The 26,556-nt window shown below is 37.8% G+C and overlaps 1 protein-coding gene across 1 annotated transcript in view; it reads right to left on the reverse strand.

Moving 5' to 3' along the window:
• The window catches only part of RPS6KC1 (ribosomal protein S6 kinase C1), a 211,964-nt gene that overhangs the window by 125,986 nt on the left and 59,422 nt on the right, over positions 1-26,556 (reverse strand). Inside the window, exons 5-6 of the mRNA XM_052653436.1 lie at positions 21,479-21,572; positions 6,733-7,095 (exon numbers count right to left, since the gene is read on the reverse strand). Coding sequence (XP_052509396.1) covers positions 6,733-7,095; positions 21,479-21,572 — 457 coding nt within the window. The remainder of the gene's footprint in view (positions 1-6,732; positions 7,096-21,478; positions 21,573-26,556) is intronic.

A 26,556-nucleotide genomic window follows, 5' to 3' on the forward strand; every position in this document is an offset into this window, starting at 1 on the left:
TAAGCGTCTTCTAATTTCATGGCTGCAGTCACTATCTGCAGTGATTTTGGAGCCCAAAAAAATTAAGTCTGACACTGTTTCTACTGTTTCCCCATCTATTTCCCATGAAGTGATGGGACTAGATGCCATGATCTCAACATAGTAAAGGATATATGATAAGCCTACAACAAACATTATTCTCAATGGTGAAAAACTGAAAGCACTCCCCTGAAAATTAGGAACAAAACAAGGGTCACCACTTTTACCACTATTATTCAACACAGTTTTGGCAGTCCTAGTTACAGCAATCAGAGAAGAAAAAGAAATAAAAGGAATCCAGATTGGAAAAGAAGTAAAGCTCTCACTGTTTGCAGATGACATGATACTGTACATAGAAAATCCTAAAGATACTAACAGAAAACTACTAGAGCCAATCAGTGAATATAGCAAAGTCGTAGGATACAAAATCAATACACAGAAATCACTTGCATTTCTACACACTAAAAGTGAAAAGTCAGAAAGAGAAATTAAGGAATAAATCCCATTCACCGTTGCAACAAAAAGAATAAAATATCTAAGAATAGACTTACCTAAGGAGACAAAAGAACTATACACAGAAAATTATAAGACACTGATGAAAGAAATCAAAGATGACATAAACAGATGGAGAGATAGTCCATGTTCCTGGGTAGGAAGAATCAATATTGTGAAAATGACTACTACCAAATGGAGTCTACAGATTCAACACAATCCCTATCAAATTACCAATGGCATTTTTCACAGAACTAGAACAAAAAATTTCACAATTCATATGGAAACACAAAAGACCCCAAAGAGCCAAAGCAGTCTTGAGAAAGAAGAATGGAGCTGGAGGAATCAACCTTCCTGACTTCAGACTATACCACAAAGCTACAGTCATCACGACAGTATGGTACTGGCACAAAAACAGAAATATAGACCAATCGAACAAGATAGAAAAGCCTAGAAATAAACCCATGCACCTATGGGTACCTTATTTTTGACAAAGGAGGCAAGAATATACAATGGGTAAAGGCAGCCTCTTCAATAAATGGTGATGGGAAAACTGGACAGCTACATGTAAAAGAATGAAATTAGAACACTTCCTAACACCATACACAAAGATAAACTCAAAATGGATTAAAGACCTAAATGTAAGACCAGAAACTATAAAACATAGAGGAAAACATAGGTAGAATACTTGGTGACATAAATCAAAGCAAGATCTTCTACTACCCACCTCCTAAACTGAGGAAAATAAAAACAAAAGTAAACAAGCGGGACCTGATTAAACTTAAAAGCTTTTGCACAGCAAAGGAAACTATAAGCAAGGTGAAAAGACAACCCTCAGACTGGGAGAAAATAATAGCAAATGAAACAATGGACAAAGGATTAACTTCCAAAATATACAAGCAGCTAATAGAACTCAATACCAGAAAAACAAACAACCCAATCCAAAAGTGAGGAAAAGACCTAAACAGACATTCCTCCAAAGAAGACATACAGACGTCTAACAAACACATGAAAAGATGCTCAACATCGCTCATTATTAGAGAAACGCAAATCAAAACTACAATGAGATATCACCTCACACCGGTCAGAATGGCCATCATCAAAAAGTCTGCAAACAATAAATGCTGGACAGAGTGTGGAGAAAAGGGAACGCTCTTGCACTGTTGGTGGGAATGTAAATTGATACAACCACTATGAAAGATAGTATGGTGATTCCTTAAAAAACTAAGAATAAAACCACCATATGACCCAGTAATCCTACTCCTAGGCACCTATCCTGAGGAAACCAAAACTGAAAAAGACACATGTATCCCACTGTTCATTGCAGCACTATTTACAGCAACTAGAACACGGAAGCAATCTAGATATCTATCGACAGATGAACGGATACAGAAGTTGTGGCACACATACACAATGGAATATTGCTCAGCCATAAAAAGGAACACATCTGAGCCAGTTCTAAGGAGGTGGATGAACCTAGAACCTATTATACAGAGTGAAGTAAGTCAGAAAGATTAATATCGTACACTAACGCATGTACACAGAACCTAGAAAAACGGTACTGAAGAATTTATTTGCAGGCAGCAATGGAAAAACAGACATAGAGAACAGACTTATGGACATGGGGAGAGGGGAGAGAGGGTAAGATGTATGTTGAGAGTAACATGGAAACTTACATTACCATATGTAAAATAAATAATAGCCTACAGGAATTTGCTGTTATGTCTCAGGAAACTCAAACAGGGGCTCTATATCAACCTAGAGAGGTGGGATGGGGAGGGAGATGGGAAGCAGGTTTACAAGGGAGGGACTATATGTATACCTATGGCTGATTCATGTTGCGGTTTGACAGAAAACAACAAAATTCTGTAAAGCAATTATCCTTCAATTAAAAAATAAATTTAAAAAAGTCAACAGGCAATATACCAATGGGAGAAATATTTGCAAATTACATACCTGATAAGAAGATAACACCCAGGGGCTTCCCTGGTGGTCCAGTGGTTAAGAATCTGCCTGACAATGCAGGGCACACGGGTCTGACCCCTGGTCAGGAGGATCCCATATGCCACAGGTCAACAAAGCCCAAGCACCTCAACTACGGAGCCCATGCTCTAGAGCCTGCAAGCTGCAACTACTGAAGCCCGTGCTCGGCCACAGAAGAAGCCACCGCAGTGAGAAGCCCAGGCACCACAAGGAGAGAGTGGTCCCCACTCGCCGCAAACACAGGAAGCCCAGGCACGGCAACAAAGCTGCAGTGTAGCTATAACATTTTTTTTAAGTTAATATCCAAAATACATACAGAATTGTCATAACTCACAAGGAAAAAAATCAACCAGATTAAAAAATGGGCACAGGAAGTGAACAGACACTTCCCCAAAGTAGACATATAAATGCTTAAAAAGTACATGACAAGGTACTTAACATCACTCATCATAAGGGAAACCACATTAATTTCCAAAATATATAAGCAGCTCATAGAACTCAATACCACAAAAACAAACAACCCAATCCAAAAGTGAGGAAAAGACCTAAACAGACATTCCTCCAAAGAAGACATACAGACGTCTAACAAACACACAAAAAGATGCTCAACATCGCTCATTATTAGAGAAACGCAAATCAAAACTACAATGAGATATCACCTCACACCAGTCAGAATGGCCATCATCACCTCACACCTGTCAGAATGGCTATCCTACCATCAGAAAGACAATAAATAACAAATGTTGACAGGGATGTGAAAAAAAAGGGAACCCTCATACACTTATGTAAATTGGTACAGCCCCTACGGAAAGTGGTATGGAGGAAAAATTTTAAATAGAACTACCATATAATTGAGCAATTCCATTTTCAGGTATATATCCAAAGGAAACAAATCATTATCTCAAAGATATATTTACATGTCCATGTTCACTGCAGAACTATTCACAACAGCCAAGATGACACAATTCAACCCAAGCGTCCATCAAGAGATGAATTGATAGTGTGGTGGAATATTATACAACCATAAAAATGTATTTTATGATATATAGTGAATAATATACAGTGGAATATTATTCAACCATAAAAAATAAATTCTTCAGGGCACTATGCTAAGTAAATTAAGTCAGAGAAAGACAAATACCATATGATCTCACTTATATGTGGAATCTAAATGGAACCAAACTCAAAAGAAACAGAGAACAGACTGGTGGTTTCCAGAGGCAAGGGGTGAAGGTGGTCAAAAAATACAAACGTTCATTTATACGATGAATAAATTCAGGGGATAAAACATACAATATGGGCTTCCCAGGTGGGTCAGTGGTTAAAAAAAAAAACCCACCTGCCAGTGTCAGAGACTCCAGTTCAATCCCTGGGTCAAGAAGATTCCCTGGAGAAGGGAATGGCAACCTACTCCAGTATTCTTGCCTGGGAAGTCCCATGGACATAGGAGCCTGGAGGGCTACAGTCCATGGGGTCACAAAAAGTCAGACACGACTTAGCGACTGAACAATAACAACATACAATATGGTGACTACAGTTAACATTACTATATTCTATATTTGAAAGCTGCTAAGAGAATAATCTTTAAAGTTCTTACTACTAGAAAAAAATATATAACTATGTGAAGTGATATATGTTAATTAAACTTCCTGCAGTAATCATTTCACAATATATACATATATCAAATCATTATGATGTCATATGTCAATTATACCTCCATAAAACTGGGGAAAACATTTTTCAAAAATAATGTCCATGTGTGGTGAGTGGTATGTTTCTAAACAGAATCCACAGACTAGAAACACTGCCCTATCGTTACATTTAAACATGGTTAAATGTATAACCATGTGCCTGAAACAGACATTATTATACATTTTGGTTAAAAGTTAGAATTGTGACTATGGTCACCATGGTTTGTATGAATTAAATTGATCACATTATGGAAAAACAATAGAAGGCTAAAAGCAATTACTTGACTATAACTTTTTAGACTTGATGCATATTAACCACAAAAACTAATCCAGGCAGAAATAGAGATTGCAGTTTCAGAAATATGTTAAGCTAAATAGGAAAAGTATATTTAAATTGTAACATTCCTTAAGACAGAGGTCTAGTAGGTTTACAACTAGCCAATCTGATCACATGGACCACAGCCTTGTCTAACTCAATGAAACTAAGCCATGCCCTGTGGGGTCACCCAAGACAGACGGGTCATGGTGGAGAGGCCTGACAGAATGTGGTCCACTGGAGAAGGGAATGGCAAACCACTTCAGTATTCCTGCCTTGAGAACCCCACGAACATTATGAAAAGGTAGGACACTGAAAGATGAACTCCCCAGATCAGTAGGTGCCCAATACGCTACTGGAGATCAATGGATGACAGAGGATGAGATGGTTGGATGACATCACAGACTCGATGGACATGGGTTTGGGTGGACTCCGGGAGTTGGTGATGGACAGGGAGGCCTGGCGTGCTGTGGTTCATGGGGTCGCAAAGAGTCGGACACAACTGAGTGACTGAACTGAACTGAACTAGGAGGTTTGGTATCAAGTTGCAGTGGAGAAATAACTCACCACCATAATCACAAATAACAACATTATTATTATGAAATAATGAAACAAATGAAACAATATTATTTTTTGGTATTTGCTGATATGTATCCATAATTCTCATTTTGAAGAAAAGATTTTTATTTTTCTGGTGCCATCAAGTGGTAACATTATGAAGTGTTCTAAGGTTTAAATACTAATAACTTTTAGACAGAAAAGTAACACACTGATATGTTTTATATATGTCAATTTTGTGTTTTAGCAAAAAATTACACAGAAAGAAAAGGGGGTAACATTAAATCTAATTGTTTGCAACTCAGCCCCATTTTAAAACCCCAAATGAGAATTAAGACAAAGAAGAAAAATGAGTAAGTCATTAAGATTGGAATGTTCCACTAGCAGACAAAAAACCCAAAAGACAATGAAACTACTTGAAAAACAAAATTTATATCAAAATTATATATCAATCAAATCATAAGAGATGCTCCCACCTGAAGTTCCATTAATGTGGCAGTAAAAGAAATTATTTTTAAGGCAAAACCCTTCAAGAACAAAAAGAAAGAAAACAACAGCAACCAAATTTTAGAAGCTAAAAAGTAGATGAATGAGTGGTTACTGTGTGATCAACTCAGGGAAGCTGCCTTACTTACAGAGCAATGTCAATCTCTCCAAAAGTTCAGGAACTGGTGGTTTTGGATATCTGTGGAAGTGAGTGTGAAAGCTAAAACCAAGAAAATTCACCAAAATCCTAGTTAAGAAGTTGTTAGGACTCCTACACACTCCTTCTTCCACTCCTTATGCCCAATATCCATTTTTACATCACTCACACTAGAAGATGGAAAGTTTATACTCAAGGAAGAGTAAACAGAAGGCTCCTGACTACAGTACACCAAGCAGAGTGAGGGTCGAAGTACTGCAGTTAAAAAACAAAAATTGTTAGGAATCCAGGAGACTGTGATAATCTAAACAGTACTGACAAGTCGAAGACCACAGAACAACAACAACAACGGTGCTTTTCCTGAAAGAAAACCACTGGAAGAACGTCCTGTTAACCTCTGACTATTGTGTCCAGGACGTCAGATTATGAATTGCAGTATGCTTCAATCTGCTTCCCTAAGAGAAAGGCAAATGATGAAAAACTGATGCTTAAACATAAATAACAGGCTAAGTTCTACTTACAGACATTTAGCAACATTCAGCTCTCCATGTCCCATTAATTGGCTGAGAATTTATCACAACTAACGAAAACAGAATAGTAAGCAAATCCAAGAACCCTTTACGTTCTCAGTTTAAAAGCCCATTTCACCTTGCCTCTTCAGGCCATCAAGAGTAAATGTACTAAAGAATCTCTGGGAATACTCCTGACAGAATCAGGTGAACATGGCAGGAAAAAAAACAAAATTATTATTCAAACAAGGGACTTAGAAGCTTGATTCTTAAAAATTCTGTGTTGATTAATTGATCAAAACAGAGACTTAAGTATATTGTCTTCTACCACGTAATTAAAAACGAAATTACCATATTTAGGTAATTTAATCTCCAGTAATTTCTTCTTTTCAGTCTTGTTTTTACACAAGATTATACATAAGAAATTGCTATATATGTATATGTGTGTGTGTGTGCGTGTATTTTCCCCCAAGTATCAACATAAGAACATGCCAAAATATAATAACACAGATAAAATTGTACCTTGAACACCTTCCAGGAGTAAATCAACTCCCTTCCTATAAAAATCAGAGGCAGCTTCATAGTCATCTTCTTCTTCCTTTTTTAAAGCCAGCTTTATTAATTCTCCTGCTTTCTCCAAATAATCTCTCTTGCCAAGCTTGGATTTTAAACTGCCAGGAAAAAGGCTACGACTTTCCCGTTCTTCTTCTGTTTTGTTCTGTTCACTGTCAGAAAAAACAGCCCCTAGTGCTGAAGAATCCGAAGAAAGATTGGGACCAAAAGTCCTGATGGGAGAATTTTGATTGGAAGCCATTCCATCATCCAGCTCAGCAAGAGAATCCACATCAACAGTGAGGGATACCAGATCACTGTCACTGGAGAAACCTAGAAATACGATCACAACAGTGAGCAGATATTAAATTGAGAATCAGCCAAAAGAGTGCAAATCATACTGACTAAACATTTTTTCACACTACCCATGCCAACCAGGAAGACTGCAACTCACAGGTGGAAGTCAGTGTCTAGCAGTTTGTCTCAGCTTAGCTCATTCATTCTTGTACTGTCTCCCCACAGTTCTAGAAGACAATCTCCTGCCTTAACCATCAAACTAAAACTGAAGACAAGTCTTTATCTAGCCCTGTTGTTACAAGAAGCCTTTACCACAGGATCTTGTATTTACAGAAGGTTGATGCTTACATACACAGCTTCTGTGCACAACAGAATTATGATAAAAGGAAAAGAATAAGTGCTTTAGAATAGAAAAGAGAAGTGCTTGAATCCCAGCTCTTAAAACTTACCGTGCGACCAACCACACGTTACTTAATAATAAAACCTATTATGTGGGGCTTTAAATGAGAAAAAGAGCTAATGCATATAACAGGCTAAGATTAAATTATAACTTTTATAGCAATTACATAATAATAATTTTACTATATATAATATAATGTGTCCTCAGAGATGTGCTTTTAAGTAACCATCCATATCTGGAAAATGTATGCCATTCAGCACTCTTTTAACTGAATTTTTTGAAATTCCTGTTTCAGCTGCTTCCACAAGCTTTTGGCAAAAGCTTTGGTCAGTATTTGCATCTTAGTTTTCTGACAGAAAATGAATAGTGGATGCTACTGAACAGTTACTCAATGAAAATTACTTCTTCCATTTCATATAACTGACTTCATGAGACATGAGCTTGAACTACAATAACCGTTACTAAACCTGCTCTACTTTCACATTCTTAAAAATGATTAAGGACCTCAAAGAGCTTTTGTTTATATGGATTACATCTGTAAATATTTACTAATCTTGGTATTTTAAAAAGACTGAATTTTTAAACACTTAAAAGTCCATTATATGTTAAATAATTTTTATAAAAATGATTAAGAAGTACCATTGTTACATATTTGCAAATCTTGTTAGAAGATGGCCATATTCTCAGGTCTAATTCTGTACTCAATCTGTTAGATGTCATTCTGGTTAAAAGAGTTGAAGAAAATGTCACATTGCTAAGTAACTGAAAATGGGGTATTTTAACAGCCTTTTCAAATAACTATAGCTATCATTTTTTTGATACTATAACAAAACTTAACAAGTAGTAGCTTCTTAAAGGTTAGTTTACATGTGGAATATAAATTTCTATCAATGTCATTTCTGTTTCTGTTACATTCAAATCCATGGGTCTGTCTCACACACTGAGTCTATAACATCACACTCTGGTCATTTTGAAAATATTAGTTCCCTGAGTTACACGGAGCCTCCAAATGGTGATAAATTTCATCGTTACAATATCTCCAAGAAAATCACATTTGCTACTTATCACCACCAACCTCGTCCAAAAATTGTTTACGTATTGTGAAACTGTTACGCTCAAAGTGGCTGATACAGGTTCTTCAAAATTCTATTTTGGTATTGAGAACTAGAATATCATCACTATTTGGCAATAAATACTGTTAACTGTTTTCCTTGAAGTACAAGCTTCCTTTTTGCATTAAAAAAAAAAAAATTGCTAAATATTCAAGTCTGAAAATGAGTTGTCTGTCAATCATTCTCTCAAGCAAAAATGGGGTCCCGGGAAAAGAGTAGCTAGTTTATGGTTCAAATAACTGCAAAGGTGCTCTTTTTTTTTTTTTCCCCCAAGACAACCAGGGCAGTTCAGTATGTAAAGTGTTTTTTCATTTTCATTTCATCCCACATAATAGCATATAAAAGACATATATCCAAGGGTTGAGATTCAGTAAAATGAACTGTTTTTACTGCTTTATCAAGGATCTCCTAGGTGAAATAAGCATTGGTATTACTGTTAGTATGTGCAACAAATACTGTTACAGTCTCATATCACTGTCTTGATTCATGCTCAAGTACAGCAGTTTTACTGACCACTGCTTTTGGATCATCAGTACAAACGTCAGCACAACAGAAACAGAAAATAACTTCCTAGATGATCATAAAAAAAAGTTTCTTACTTGGAGAGTCCCTGAAAAGATCTCAGGAATGAAAACCCAGAGATCTGAAAACTATACTTTAAAAGCCACTGACTTGTATCATTAAATAAGATTCACAACAGGGTTAGGCAAAACTTAGGTTTGGGAACAACTATGTGGTCTGCATCACCACTGAATACATACTGACTGCCACGCTTCTAAGGAAGGAAAATACTGGGTTGGCCAAAAAGTTCGTTCCGGTTTTTTCCATAACTCGAACAAACTTTCTGGCCAACGTAATACATAAAGAAGAAAATGATCTCCCCAGCATCATACACTAAGTCAAAATCAAAGGTGGACCTGAGTGTACAGTTGCAGATCAAGGGTCCGCAAACTTCTTTTCTGAGGGCCACAGGGTGAATTATTTTAGGCTTTTCAGGCCATACTATCTCAGTCACAACCAATCAACACTGCTGCTGTAGCTCGAAAGCAGCCACAAACAACGCCCACATGTCCAAGTATGCCTGTGTTCCAACAGAGCTTCCTGCGTGGAGGCTGAACTCTGAATGCCGCATAATGTTCACGTGCCACAAAGTAAGATTCTTTGGAATTTTGTCAACCATTTAAAAATGTAAAAACCATTCTTAGCTTATAGGGCAGGACATATAAAAACAGGTGGAAGGCCAGACTTGGCCCATGGGCCACAGTTTGTCAGCCCCTACTATAGACTCAAATTGCTTCAGTTCAGTTCAGTTGCTCAGTCATGTCCGACTCTTTGCAACCCCATGGACTGCAGCACGCCAGGCCTCCCTGTCCATCACCAACTCCCGGAGTTTACTCAAACTCATGTCCATTGAGTCGGTGACGCCATCCAACCATCTCATCAAACTGCTTACTTCATACCGAATAAAGTAAGTTGGGATAAAAACATTTATTGGCAGCTAAGCTCTAATTTCAAATCAACTTTAGACACTGTTTTGGCACTCTTGTCAATATATCCTGTTTCCAGTGTTTGGCACTTTTTTTCCCCACAAATCCTTGGAATGCCCATGAAATACTAATTTTGTTCCATGAAAGCAAGAGACTTCATTAAAGCTACGATATCAGATGAAATTCATTGGATCTATTGGAAATATCTTCAATTCACCACAGTTCAACTCTATAGACAACACTTAAAATCAAAATCTCTTTATAGCCGTCTACAAATTTATGCACTGCTCTGAGAAATATATAAACTTTCCAAGATTTTTTAAAATAATTTTAAATATTTTCTATATTCAATACAACTTTACTTCCTTAAATGGTTATCATTGTATAACCTGGTCCTCCGCAATTAATAAACAGACAAAGAAAAAAATGCTGTGGTTTATACAGCTAATCACGAATGAAAGGAAATGTTGTTACGGATCTCTGTCTGCTCTCTGATGTCTTGTCACCATAACCTCTACATCATCTATCACATCATACCGCTTCATGCTTTGCTTGATTTTCCTTTCCAACAAGAACAATAATACCAAAAGGCAAGAGGGTAAAGTTATGTGTACTCAGGTTCTTGGCTTTTGACCATGAAAATTTAGTCACACAGTCATATTTCCTCTTACTCTTCCAACCTTATTTTATTAGTAAAGAAACCATGATTACATGAAACTAGATCCGAAAAGTAAGATCATAAAACACCTAGGGAAAAGTCAGATAGTAAAATAAAGGTTCTATACAAATGGTTCCCTTTTCAAATTCTACCTAATTCTAATGAGAAATGTTTCAAAATAAGCAAACAAAGAAGAACTAGCAGGTTAGGAAGAGAAAATTTTTTAGCCTAAGCAAGAGAAGCAAAAGGAAACAAAATTACTTCTTCTGGTTTATGGAGGACAATTTTAAAATATATGTCAGAGGGAGAGGGAGAGGGTGGGATGATTTGGGAGAATGGCATTGTAACATGTATCATGTATCATGTAAGAATCGAATCACCAGTCTATGTCTGACGCAGGATATAGCATGCTTGGGGCTGGTGCACGGTGATGACCCAGAGAGATGTTATGGGGAGGGAGGTGGGAGGGGGGTTCATGTTTGGGAACGCATGTACACCCGTGGTAGATTCATGTCAATGTATGGCAAACCCAATACAGTATTGTAAAGTAAAATAAAGAAAAAATTAAAATTAAAAAATAAATACATAAATAAATAAAATAAAATAAAATATATGTCAGATGCAAAAATGCCTGTATCTTTAGTCCAGAAATTTAGTAATATATACCAGAAACAATCAGAGATGTAGGAAAAAAAGACATACACATAAGAATATTCATCACAAAAACTAGTGCAATTGAAATAACAAATTTCTAACAATAGGAGAATATGGCATATCCCATGAGGAGCCCTTACAAATAGCTGTGAAAAGAAGAGAGGCGAAAAGCAAAGGAGAAAAGTAAAGATATAAGCATCTGAATGCAGAGTTCCAAAGAATAGCAACAAGAGATAAGAAAGCCTTCCTCAGCAATCAATGCAAAGAAATAGAGGAAAACAACAGAATGGGAAAGACTAGAGATCTCTTCAAGAAAATTAGAGATGCAAAGGGAACATTTCATGCAGAGATGGGCTCGATAAAGGACAGACATGGTACGGACCTAACAGAATCAGACGATATTAAGAAGAGGTGGCAAGAATACACAGAAGAACTGTACAAAAAAGATCTTCATGACCAAGATAATCACAATGGTGTGATTACTCACCTAGAGCCAGACATCCTGGAATGTGAAAGTCAAGTGGGCCTTAGAAAGCATCACTACGAACAAAGCTAGTAGAGGTGATGGAATTCCAGTGAACTATTTCAAATCCTTAAAGATGATGCTGTGAAAGTGCTGCACTCAATATGCCAACAAATTTGGAAAACTCAGCAGTGGCCACAGGACTGGAAAAGGTCAGTTTTCATTCCAATCCCAAAGAAAGGCAATGCCAAAGAATGCTCAAACTACCGCATAATTGCACTCATCTCACACACTAGCAAAGTAATGCTCAAAATTCTCCAAGCCAGGCTTCAGCAATAAGTGAACCATGAACTTCCAGATGTTCAAGCTGGCTTTAGAAAAGGCAGAGGAACCAGAGATCAAATTCCCAACATCCGCTGGATCATCAAAAAAGCAACAGAGTTCCAAAAAAACATCTAGTTCTGCTTTATTGACTACGCCAAAGCCTTTGACTGTGAGGATCACAATAAACTGTGGAAAATTCTGAGAGAGATGGGAATACCAGACCACCTAACCTGCCTCTTGAGAAACCTACATGCAGGTCAGGAAGCAACAGTCAGAACTGGACATGGAACAACAGACTGGTTCCAAATAGGAAAAGGAGTACATCAAGGCTGTATATTGTCACCCTGCTTATTTAACTTCTATGCAGAGTACATCATGAGAAACGCTGGACTGGAAGAAGCACAAGCTGGAATCAAGATTGCTGGGAGAAATATCAATAACCTCAGATATGCAGATGACACCACCCTTATGGCAGAAAGTGAAGAGGAACTAAAAAGCCTCCTGATGAAAGTGAAAGAGGAGAGTGAACAAGTTGGCTTAAAGCTCAACATTCAGAAAACAAAGATCATGGGAAATAGATGGGGAAACAGGGGAAACAATGTCAGACTTTATTTTGGGGGGCTCCAAAATCACTGCAGATGGTGACTGCAGCCATGAAATTAAAAGATGCTTACTCCTTGGAAGGAAAGTTATTACCAACCTAGATAGCATATTCAAAAGCAGAGACATTACTTTGCCAACAAAGGTCCGTCTAGTCAAGGCTATGGTTTTTCCAGTGGTCATGGATGGATGTGAGAGTTGGACTGTAAAGAAAGCTGAATGCTGAAGAATTGATGCTTTTGAACTGTGGTGTTGGAGAAGACTCTTGAGAGTCCCTTGGACTGCAACGAGATCCAACCAGTACATTCTAAAAGAGATCAGTCCTGGGTGTTCATTGAAAGGACTGATGTTGAAGCTGAAACTCCAATACTTGGCCACCTCATGCGAAGAGTTGACTCATTGGAAAAGACCCTGATGCTGGGAGGGATTGGGGGCAGGAAGAGAAGGGGACGACAGAGGATCAGATGGCTGGATGGCATCACCAACTCGATGGACATGAGTTTGGGTAAACTCCGGGAGTTGGTGATGGACAGGGAGGCCTGGCGTGCTGCAATTCATGGAGTCACAAAGAGTCAGACAAGACTAAGCAACTGAACTGAACTGAAGATGAAATATTATAGAGTTATTAAAAAATTTTATCAGTTCAGTCGCTCAGTCATGTCCGACCTTTTGTGACCCCAAGGACTGCAGCATGCAGGCCTCCCTGTCCATCAGCAACTCCCTCAGCTTGCTCAAACTCATGTCCATTGAGTTGGTGATGCCATCCAACCATCTCATACTCTGTCGTCCCCTTCTCCTGCCACCTTCAATCTTTCCCAACATCAGTCTTTTTAAATGAGTCAGTTCTTCACATCAGGTGGCCAAAGTATTGGAGTTTCAGCTTCAGCATCAGTCCTTCCAATGAATATTCAGGACTGATCTCCTTTAGGATGGACTAGTTGGATCTCCTTGCAGTCCAAGGGACTCTCAAGAGTCTTCAACACCACACTTCAAAAGCATCAATTGTTCCGATGCTCAGCTTTCTTTACAGTCCAACCCTCACATCCATACATGACTACTGGAAAAACCACAGCTTTGCCTAGATGGACCTTTATTGGCAAAGTAATGTCTCTGCTTTTTAATATGCTGTCTAGGTTGGTCATAGCTATTCTTCCAAGGAATAAAGAATCTTTTAATTTCATGGCTGCAGTCACCATCTGCAGTGATTTTGGAGCCCAAAAAATAAAGTCTGTCACTGTTTCCATTGTCTCCCCATCTATTCGCCTTGTAGTAATGGAACCGGATGCCATGATCTCACTTTTCTGAATGTTGAGTTTTAAGCCAACTTTTTCACTCTCCTCTTTCATTTTCATCACTTTAGTTCTTCTTTGCTTTCTGCCCTAAGGGTGGTGTCATCTGCATATCTGAGCTTATTGATATTTCTCCCGGCAATCTTGATTCCAGCTTGTGCTTCATCCAGCCTGGCATTTTGCATGGACATTTCACAGACTGGTTCCAAATAAGGAAAGGAGTACGTCAAGGTTGTATATTGTCAGCCTGCTTTTTTAACTTATATGCAGAGTATATCACGCGAAATGCCGGGCTGGATGAAGCACAAAAATTGTTATAGGAGAATATTTAATGCTAAAGTATTCATGCTTTATTAATCAAAAACAACAAACTCCAAAGCAGTATATATAGTATAATTCTAGTTTAAAAACACACACACACACACCAATGGTCATAGCAGCACTATTTACAATAGCTAGGACATGGAAGAAACCTAGCTGTTCATTGACAGATGAGTCTATCAAGAAGTTGTGGCACATATATACAATGGAATATTAATCACCCATAAAAAGGAACAAGTTTGAGTCCGTTGTAGTGAGGTGTATGAACCTAGAGCATGTCATACATTGTGAAGTAAGTGAGAAGGAGAAAAACAAATATCATATATTAATGCATATATATGGAATCTAGAAGAACAGTACTGATGACCCTATTTGCACGGCAGGAAGAGAGATACAGATGTAGAGAATGGACTTGTAGACACAGTGGGGTAAAGAGAAGAGGGGACAGACTGAGAGAATAGCACTGACATACACACACACTACAATGTGTGAACTAGAAAGCCTCGTGGGAGGCAGGCGATAGCAGAGGGAGCTCAGCTCGGGGCCTTAAGATGACCTACAGGGGTGGGAGGGAGGCTCCAGAAGGAGGGGATGTAAGAGCTGACTCACACTGTTTTACAGCAGAAACCAACACAACACTATAAAGCAATTACCCTCCAATTAAAAATACATAAAAAACAAAAATTAAAAACACAAACAGGAAGAAAGTTTAGAAAAGTACACGAAACGTTAACAGTACTTCTCTCTGTGTGCTGGAAGTACAGGTGACCCATCATATTTGCTGTATGTCTGACAAGCCCTTAAGGCTATGAATGTGAAGGGTATCGAAGAAGATGCAGCAAGAGCTGAAACTGGGGGTTTGTTTGTAAATCAAGATATGTTATACAGACGTGATTTATAAACCGTAGACCTATGTGAGTCATCCAGCAGCCAGTGCCAAGAAATTTCTAACTTGAGAGAAGACAGAGATGAGTATAAAAACAGATCTGTATAAAGCAGACTAACCCTGACACTTCTTCCTTCCTTATTTTCTTCCTTTCATCTTCTCCTAGGATGCACCCTAATGTTTCTGAAAAACCTAGGCACTAGCAAAGTTCCTCAACTATACACTGCAACTAACCTAGTATTATCTGATGTGTTTCTCTTCCACACTGAAGCAATTGCTAACTCTCCTTCTTTTCATTGAAGAACTCCCCAACCAGCTCAAGAAGAACATTCCCCATCACTACCTCAACAGTGAGTACAAAGATACAGAGAGAGGAGCGCAAATACTCAGTACCTATTTTATTCATCTTATATCTTTAATATATCTGCTTAATACAGTGCTTGCCCAACTCCTTGAAACCACGGTCTTGTCATTCAGTCTGTTTTTTATAAAGCTACACATAATGGTCACTAGCTCCCTGAAACCCGGAAAGTTAACAAGTAAGATAAAAAGAGCTGCAAGCAAGAAAGAGGTTCTCAGTTAAAGTGAGTAAGAAGAACATTGTGGATAATGCAGGGCAACAACTGACAATACAGAGGCTATTTGTCAAAAGTTAAACCAACCTGAAGTCCATCCATGTTTAAAGGGGCCCTCTGGGCCATCAGAAGAGTAAAAGGTGCATCCTTTACCAACACCATCAAGTCAAAAACCTAAGCCTTTTTTGGAAAGGATGGGGGTGGGGGGGAGTCAAAGGTTCTATGAAAGTGTTCAGCCTCCAGGTTCATATCACAGAGATTCAAGTCTCAGGGCTATTAGAGGACCCCAGGTGACTGGTTAAAAAGCAGCTACAGACATGAGGGGTTTGTACAGCGTCCCAGTTCACCTACCTACCCTCACCTTCTGTGCTTTGAACTGCTCAGAGTAGGGCAGTGTAGTGTAATCTGTCTAGGACACCATCTCTGAAAGACAGGCGCCAGGGGAAAAGGTTGAGTTGCCATAGAATAAATCTTTATACTATAAGCTATCAGAAATCTGTATTTGAAGACCTTCTGCAAAAAGAGATCAGTTTCCTTTAGAACAACAGGTGGTCTCTCATGGCTGACTATGCCTAAAATACATGGCCTCATTATTATTAGCTGATAGCTTTCACTGAGCCCTGAGGTTCAAATATTGCCATAGTCAATGAAAGGGAATTTCTACTTTTCCTAGTAGCGATGACTCAAGCTTCACACACAAAGCAAGGTATCTAGCTAGCAGAACAAAGGTCACCCTGAGGTAGAAGACATACATATCAATCTCCATTAAGAAACAAGTCTTTATTATAAATGTGATTTTAAGTGACTACATAAACCTAAAAGTTGATGTTAGTTAAGATTCCTCTATTTGATCACCAACTCCGCACTCAATAATAGCTACTGTTACTAAAAAGAGCCATTCCTCTGACATTTCACATTTTTATAATGTTTTTGATACATGGCTTGCTTCACCCTTGAAATTTTATAAAAAGAACATCAGAATATTTACTACATATTTGGTTTAAAAAAAAGAATAAGCACAGGAAAAAACACATCAATCACAATTACAACCCTGGTACTGTTACCTTATCATGAACAACAAAGATCCATGAGTTGGCTTCCATGTTTACTTAATGAACTTTTTATGGTACTCCATAATCTACTCTGCAAATCAAATCTGTGACCAGCACACAGCAGCTCATACTGAGCTCTCTATACCAAATTAAATCTCATTTCAGAATACAGGTCTGGGATTGCTGTTAAATATCTGGAGGGCTTTGACTGCCTCAGGCATCTGTCTTAACTTTTCTGAAATTCCAATTTTTAACTATAAAGTAAGGTATTTATCTATATCATTCCCAGTGTTCCTTCTACTCTAAAATCTATTCCCACAACATATCCTGAAATTTTTATTTGCCCCATCAGACTCCTAAACTCTTAATATACAATGTTATCCTCAATAGTCACAGAATTGTTAAGGGTCAATTTTTGTAATTTTGTGTCAACTGTTTTATATCCACGCATACACACAAGGACATGTTCTCATTTCTGCTTATCTTAATAATAACAACTTATTCTTTTTCTATTTATTTTAAACTTCCCCACAAAGAAAATTCAACTAATAATGGACAGTGAATAAAAGTTAAGTAGATAAGCACTCAGGAGAAAAAGGAACTTCAAACTGAATAAACACACTCTGAAGTAGTACAGAGCACCTAGAATTAGCCCAGTAACAAGATTTAGCGTTCTTATGGTGCCACCTGGTGGACATTTGCTATATATTCTACTTTAAAGTTAAAATCTTAATTTTGTCATCTTTGTGCTTTTCTATATAAAGAAAAGAATTATTACCCTGACACCAAATAAATACACAAATTTTGAACTGAAAGTGATTTTGAAAAGGTCCCTTACATGGACCAGCAACAGATTCTATTCTCAAAATGTACATCTCATTTACTTTAAAACAGCTAATTCAAGACAGCTTACTTACTAGACCCTTTCTTGTGTCTACAATTGCTACAATGAGCACTTAAGAGAGTTCCCACTCCACAATTTACAGGCAAAAAGAAAAAGGAAAAAGCAAAGGTAAATTTGACTAGTTTAGGAAACATTTAAGAATATTTACTCTTAAGATATGCTACATATAAGAAGCTGATCTCTCAATTTTTATCTGTGGTTATGATCACCTAATTACTTTTTCTTACTTGCTGCATACACCTGGAAAATGTCCCTCCCAAAACTGCAAAAGAAGTCAAGTAATGTACTGCGAAGAGGAAATGACACAGTTTACCAGACGAGCTTACACAAACATCAAAGGCTCCAATATTAAGGCCAGCATGCAGTAAAGCAACCTATATCCTTCCGAAAAGCCAACAGACGAGAGAAACATGCCAAGAAGCTCAATTCCCAACCACCACTTTGTCCAGGTCCCCACAAATGCCACAGAAACTTTATGGCTAAGTTTAATTCAACAAAAAGATGGAATTTTAAAAAATAAGTAAAATGTTAACAATCAACTAAATCTTCTTTCATCTTTGAGAAAATATACGGTTTAATTTCACTGAACAAAAGAGATGAAGAGCAAACCAGCACTTCATTTTAAAAATATAAAACAACGTTTCATCTAAAAACCTACTGAAAAATTTTATAATTTTTAATTTCATATTAGATAAAAATACATTTAGCAGTTAATCACTAAATTGTTGGGTTTTCTAAAACCTTAAAGGGGTTTCCTCTATCACACTATACTATATAAAATACTGAAAGTTTTTAAGAATCCTCGAATCCAACTCTTAATGCTTTCCTTAGAAAACTTTCTTTCAAGGTAAAGACTTGTTGATTGCATTTTATGGTACTAATAAAAATAATGATCACTTAGCCTCTGCATCTGTTCTCTGAGAGGTGATGTACCTGCCATGTGTCATTCTGACTCTAACTGAAGGGCCCTGGCACAGCAGACTATACGTATTAAGACCCGCCCCGCTGGCTCATTCCACTGGCAAACTAAATGACAAGTATGAAAAATGAATCCACCTTCAAAACACCATTTAAAGCCCTGCACTCAGAGCTCAGAAGAGCTGTTACGCAGTGCAGCACCTCCTCACGTTCTGGCTCTAAATCCGCTTCGCCAGCATGTGCCGCCACAGTCCCTCGACAACCTTCCCTTGCCCTGCACACCTGCGGGGTTCGGCTGGCTGTGAGCTGTCCTGCCCCCTTCCTACGAGAGGCCCTCTCTCTTGCTCGTCTCTGGGACTGGCAGGCCTTTTGGTGTGAAAGTAAATCCTGCGCTTACCCAGGATGCCAGGCAATCTCATGGTATTTAAAAGTCATTTTTCCTCTCAAATATCAGCAAATTTGTAAGATGTCTGATACTCGAACCTGTATTTGTCAACAAGGTATCTGGGCAGGATCAATGAGCCATGCACAGAGATTTTTAAAGGGAGGGGGTGAAAAACATAAACACTAACGGCTTTTCCAGCTCCGTTTTTCATTCTTCATGGAGCCCAGGGTGTTTCAGAGGTGGTAATGCAGTTAGAAAACTAACTTATGCACTGGAAGGATAAAATTTCAGTATTAAATGTTGCCCCTAGTTTCTCCCATAAAAGCATATTCCTAACATGATAATTGCTTCCAAGGAAAACTCATCGTTTTGAAATGTTAAAAGATAAACTCTGAAACAAATACACCCTACCTCTACTGTAGGGAGGGTGGCCCATTCACCCAGAGAGCAGTCCTGGTCTTGGTGAACAATAAGTACAATAGCATCTTCTTTAATTCTCAGAAGTGTCTCAGTTGGGACAATAAATTACAAACTCACCCTATCCTATAAGTTTAAGGTTATAACCCACCTTAGGTTATATCTCCTTTAACATGAATAGCTTTTTATTCTGAAGAGCCTTCCACATTTTAAAATACCATCCCAAGAAAAAACATCCTAATAACAACTCTTCCCCTTCTCTTCTAAACTTAAGCAAAGGACAAAAGATCTCTGCACCACTCCTATCCTTGATTACTTTCTACTAAAATAGGCTCCTGAGACACCCCTCTCTCACCATGGCTGACACCTACCTAGGTAATAAAGACTTATCAAGGATATAAAAGAACAGAGTCATCCTCAGGTCACATACCCTTCAATTACTGAACCAAAAATCAAAGAGAGAAAAAAAAAGATTCCGTAACTTTCAGGAACTGTACTCCTCACTGAACACTCTCCCACAAATCTTTTAAGTCTCCTGCTTGGCCTCTCTTGGACATCACCAAATCTGCCAGTTTTACAAGCAGAAAATGTTGACTCCCTGTTTCTCAAAAGCAGGAGGGTGTCTCTGAGGCAACAGCCAGATCAGGTTATCCCAAAAGAGTCATCCTCCAAGGAAACTTGTTCTAAAAATAGTCATCTTGGGATCCCAAGAAGTGGTTAGATTTTTCCAAAGCCTAGCAAGAATCTCAGATCAAAACAAGTCATGGAGAATAGATGTATTTTTCCCCCAAAACACCTGATGGACTGCAAAGTAAAATGACTATCAATATTGTTTTTCTATGATCTTAGCTGATTCAGGATGGAGTTGAAGATACCGAGGACCCAAAGGAGACCCCAGCCTAAGATCCCCCATACATTACACAGAACACTGGATGTAAGTTAATGGACTGTGCTTTTAAGTCAATGGGAGCTACCATGAAAAATAAGAAATTTTAATTACTTCTCAGTGTGGATTTTCTTCACCAAACGAAAAACAAATTTTAAGTGCATCAACCCACAAAATGGATGGGAACTTGTTGCTCCTACCAAACCATGATGAGAATTGACTGCAACAGATCTATGTTAGCGTGTCAAGGTATGATATCAGTACACATTCCAACAAGACCATCACTACAGAGAGATCATGACCACCTCTCATGTCAGTCATAAACCATTCTCCTCTACCATAAATTCTTACTCGTGAAACAGATCAAGAAATAGCCTCTGGTGTATGATTTTTGTTTTATATAAACCAAACCTAAGCGACTTCAAGCAAATCTAATTTACCTATTTTTAAAGACTCTCCCCAGCCCTGTCCCCACATATATCTCTCTTTTAAATCTAAAATACTTTCTGGAAGAAAACTATGGAAATTTTTAAAATCTTCATTAAAAATTCAAGAATGGCTTAATAGAGGAATAAAACAAGAGATTACGCATTCTTGAATTAAAGTGATAAAAAGTACAAAAATTGCTTTGGTTTAGACTCATGCTATTATAAAGAATATCAAAAATACTAAAACTGCCTTAGATTTATTCTTTCTAGTACATGACTAAACTTTCAAAGTCCCTTTTGAAATTAATTGTCTGAAAGTCAGATCCAGCTAAATAAACTTCAGAAAGGCACTCAACAATACCAATTCTGAGCACTTACTATACCACATTTCAACAAACCTAAGAAGCCATTAATTGTAGGACAAATCATTATTTTATGTATCACTAAGAAAGAAAAAAGCTGTCAATTAATGTATCATCAACCCAATACCATGTACTCAATAGCAATGATGTTAAAATGTGAAGAAAAAAGTACCTTAGAATTAGTGCAATACTCTCAAACCCCTATATCCATCTGATTTGGGCAATGTAGATATGATTTATAGTCTGCAGCAATCAAAACCACTGAAATGAAAAATATATATATATAAAAATCTCTTACCTTCTGTGCTGCACTCAGGAAAGCTATCAGTGAGGGAATCCGGATAAGCTTCAACGGGACCGATCAATTCAGAGCCATCATTGATTATCCCACCCTAAAAAGATTAGAATAACTGTGTTTCATGGTCAGTATGACTATTTTAAAATATCAGTAATGAATGAATGATAATTATCGCAACTACTTAAAAGAATTACAAAAATGTTCATCTATTAAACTAGATTACAACTGCTTTTAAAAAATCAACAGGAATAGCCATATTGGTTTATCAAAAGTAAAAAATATACACACCAAGGCAAGATGCTAACAACAAGGGAAACTGTGAGGGAGAAAGGTGAATATATGGGAAAACTATACTTTCTCCATAATTTTTCTGTAAACCTATACTGTTCTAAAACTTTTTTAATTCAACAGGAATTTTATGTTTCTAATAATGTGTGGCTTTTTACAAAAGCATGTTATTTGAAATCTATCAGAAGTGCTCATCTTTTTAAAATGCAGAAAAAGAAAAAGCCCACCAGCTAAAGTGGGGGATGTCATTCAGTTTCTTTAGAGTCACTAGTCTTTCTAATTAGTGATAAATGAAGGACTCCATTAGGGAGTCATTTAATTTTACCAAATTAAAAACTACCACATGCCACACAGTACCTCAAGTGATCCAAAAAGTATACTTGAGAATCATTTGAATATAATGCACACAACATGAAATAAATTTATTGAGGAAAATTTTTTTTAATATTTATTTGGCTGTATCAGGTCTTAGATGCAACATGTGGGATTTAGTTCCCTGACCAAGGATCAAACCCAGGCACCCTGCTCAGGGTCTTAGCCACTGGACCACTGGGGAAAGTCCCTAAGGAAACATTTTTAATAAACATAAACTGATTTATCCGTGTGACCACCATCTTAATTAAGTATTTAAGTTTTCAAATTCATGCCAAAAAGATTCTCTTACTTTGTGTACAACTAGAGACTGCTCTGTCAGGCAAGTGGTGTAGTGTGATTTTGTGCTATGGCTCTATGGACTGAATGCTCTAAAGGCTTATAACCCTTAAAGAACTAAATTAACGGGCTTCCCTGGTGGCTCAGTGGTAAGAATCCGCCTGCAATGCAGTAGGCCCAGGTTTGATCCCTGGATGGGGAAGATCCTCTGGAGAAGGAAATGGCAACCCTCGCCAGTATTCTTGCCTGGGAGACACCATGGACAGAAGAGCCTGGAGGACTATGGTCCATGGGGTCGCAAAACAGTCGGTCGGACACAGCTTAGCAACCAACCAACCAACAATTAAAATGACAGCTCTTCTGCGCTTTAACCTTCCACCAACAGTTCTATACCCCCAACACTATTACCAGGATAGCAAAGCCAAAGAGAAATATAAGCCCCCTATTTCCTCTCTGGTTCGGCACTCAGAACTCAACAAGTATCCTTCCCCCAACTCTCAACAACATCTTTACCTCATCAAGTCTCCCTGCCAGTTAAAGGAAGAGAAATGTGAAATGGTCCCTCTCAAATTATCAAATTTTACTTCCTTGAGTCTTAAGTGAACTGAAACCCTGAAAATGTTTGAATTTTTATCACTTTATCACATGTACTCAAATATTCAAATAACAGATTACAATTGACTTTTTCTCCAAAAAGAAGAGTATCTATTCGACTCTAAACAACATCCAAACCAAATCCTAAGAAAATCTAAAAGTATTTTTGAGCATTTTAATAGACAAAGTTGATTTGACCTACAATCTCACGTAACAGAAAGTGCCTTTCAACTGTTAACTACCTCTTCCACTATCAGGTATGTGACTTTAAGTTACCTACCTATAAAACAGAAATAACATGTATATAACTAACTCAGGGATTTCTCAGGACTAAAAGATTTCATGCATATGAAGTGTTTAGAACAATGTAAGTACTCAGTAAATTATTATTTGCTATTATTACTAGCTGATATAAAGTCTGCTTATAAAAAAATAAAAACAAAATACTAAAGAATACAAAAATGTTTTAGCTCATAATCCTATGGAAATTTTACTTACCTAACTTAATAAACAATTTAATAAAAAATAGATAATAAAAAATAAATCTTTAATGAAACAATAACAATAAAAACTGTTCTAGAGGAACTTAAGTAGTAGGAAAATATGCCACAATTCTATTTTAAATCTTCAGTTCAAAAATATTAACTTTTTAGTGTTTCTGAATATGTAGTAAAAAGAAACTCTTATTATACAGCATCTCAAAGGTTTTGATTAATGAAGAGTCAATTTGGAGGCGGTGGGGAGGGGAGCTCAGATGTGCCAGAATATTCAAATATGGTGGGAAGTTAGCAAATGCTCTCCCCAGAGAAGGCAATGACAAAGCTAGAGGAAACTGTCAAAGCAACCATTCCAGAGCTCTGGAAACTGACAAAAAAACACAGAGCAAATGAATAAGTGGCTACTCATGAAAAACTATAGAACCAAAGGTAAGAACTGTGGGAGTTTGTGGCGTTCTTGCCTGGGGTTGTTTCCATCTTCCATCCCATCTGGGTTGCCATGGTAATCATACAAGGAAAGACAAACCTTAAAAACTAGCAGATTCACTTGCAGATGAGGCTGGCATGATTCAGATTTAAGTAGAGAAAGAGGTCCACTCCAGTGTCATCAACAACAGTAGTAATCTCAGTGCCAAACATGGCAAGAACATAGAAACAGTAGCAGCACAAAGCTGCAGTTGGCAAAGGACCAGACATTTAGCAGGAAGATCCAGAAAATGGCAGAGCTGTAAGGGTTCTTATTCTTAATAAACTCTCCACCTATCCATGAAGGAAAAACCAGAGAGGGATCAAGCTATCTGCAAATCCCTGGCAAACCATGAGAGGGTGCACATGCACAGAGGAAATGTAAGAGATCCCAGAGGAAAACAAAAGCCAGAGCAACTTAAACCATGCCGGAACCTTTAAAACACACAAAGAATCATCACCATCAAGGGAGAAATAGAATGAAACACAGTGTACAAGCAAAGAACAATCACTGGCTGACCCAAGCTATGCTTACACAGGGTTAGCCACCGCCAAGCCAGGTTTAAAAATACAATGAAGATATTAGGTTGAGCAGAAATAGTAGCAGTCACACACTGTACATCAAGCAGACTCCACAGATTTAGTACAGACATGTTACTAAACACACTGATAAAACTACAGTAAGAACCTTCAGGGGAAACAAATCAGAACACAGATTTGCTATATTATCCAAACTTTTCGGTTTTCAACAACAAAATTACAAGATATTTAAAGAAACAGAAAAGTGTGATGAAGAGTGAATACACAAAATGTGATATATTTATATCCACTTAATAGATATTATTCAACCATAAAATGGATTTAAGTACTGATACATGCTACACATAATACAGATGAACCTTGAAAGCACTAAGCTATGTGAAACAAGTCAGATGCAAAAGACCATATATCGGATGGCTCCATTCATGTCCAGAATAGGCAAATCCATGAAGACAGAAAGCAGATTAGTGTTTTCAACAGGATAGGGCAAATGGTGTAGGAAGGGTGAACGCTAATGGGAATAAAGTTTCTTTGTGTGTTCAGTCGCTCAGTCGTGTCCCACTCGTTGATTTCCCATGGGCTGTAGCCCACCAGGCTCCTCTGTCCATGGGATTTTCCAAGCAAGAATACTGGAGTGGGCTGCCATTTCCTCCTCCATGGGATCTTCCTGACGCAGGGATGGAACCTGCATCTCCTGCATAGGCAGGCAGATTCTTTACCACTGAGTCACGTGGGAAGCCTCTAAGGTTTCTTTAAAGGTAAAAGTATTAGTTGCTCAGTCGTGTCCGACTTTTTGTGACCCCATGGACTGTAGCCTTCCAGGCTCCTCTGTCCATGGGATTCTCTAGGAAAAAATACAGGAGTGGGTTGTCATTTCCTCCTCCAGGTGACCTTCCCAACTGTACATAGAGGAGACTTCATTAATGTGCATTCTTTATGGGGTGATAAAAATGTTCTGGAATTAGCTGGTAATAATGGTTGCCTAACCATGTGAATATACTAAAAAAAACACTGAACTGTACACCTTAAATGGTGAATTTTACATTATGTGACTTGATCTCAATTTTTTTTTAAAGTACCAGATGAAAATCCTGGAGTTGAAAAGTTTAATAACAAAATTTTAAATTTACTAGAGAAGTTCAACAATAGATCTGAGAAAGACAAATAGTCAACGAGCTTGAAGATCAATATAAACTATCCAATATGAAGATCATAGGGAAAAAATGAACATTATAATAAAGAGAATCAGGGAGAGCTACAGGACAATATCAAACATACCAATTTATATATAATGGTAGTACCAAACAGGAGAGGGGGAAAAAGGGCTAAAAAGTATTTGAGGAGATGAGGGCAGAAAACTTCCCAAATTTGATTTTTAAAAAATCAGTCTACAAATGTAAAAAGATAAACCCCAAATAAAATAAACAGAAAGAGCTCAACACCTAGTCACACAATTGAAAGACAAAGGCTAAATTCTGAAAGAAGTAATAGAAAAAGATGTATGCAGTGGAGCCATAGTATAATTAACCGCTGACTTCACATAAAACACAATAAAGGACAGAAGGCAGAGGAATGATAAGTTCAAACTGCTAAAAGAAACACTGTGGGACCTCCCTGGTGGCACACTAGATAAGAACCCACCTGCCGATGGTGAATTTTACATTATGTGACTTAAATCTCACATAAAACTCTCACAAACCCAGGGCACATGGGTCCGATCCCTGATCCAGGAAGATTGCACATGCCGCGGGTTGTTGCACATTGCAACTAAGCCTGTGCGTCACACTACTGAGCCAGCACTCTAGAGCCCTCGAGCCACAACTACTGAGCCCACGTACTGCAACTCCTGAAGCTTGTGCACACTTAGGCCTGTGGTCCACAACAAGAAAAGCCACCACAATGCGAAGCCCACACGCCACGATGGAGAGAGACCCCTGCTCACGGCAACTAGGGAAGCCCGCGCAAAGCAACGAAGACCCAGCACAGTCAAAAATAAAATAAATGAACTTTTTAAAAAAGAAACATGTCAATCGATAATTCTCT

This window comes from Budorcas taxicolor, chromosome 16, assembly GCF_023091745.1.
Source record: "Budorcas taxicolor isolate Tak-1 chromosome 16, Takin1.1, whole genome shotgun sequence".
NCBI lineage: Eukaryota > Metazoa > Chordata > Mammalia > Artiodactyla > Bovidae > Budorcas > Budorcas taxicolor.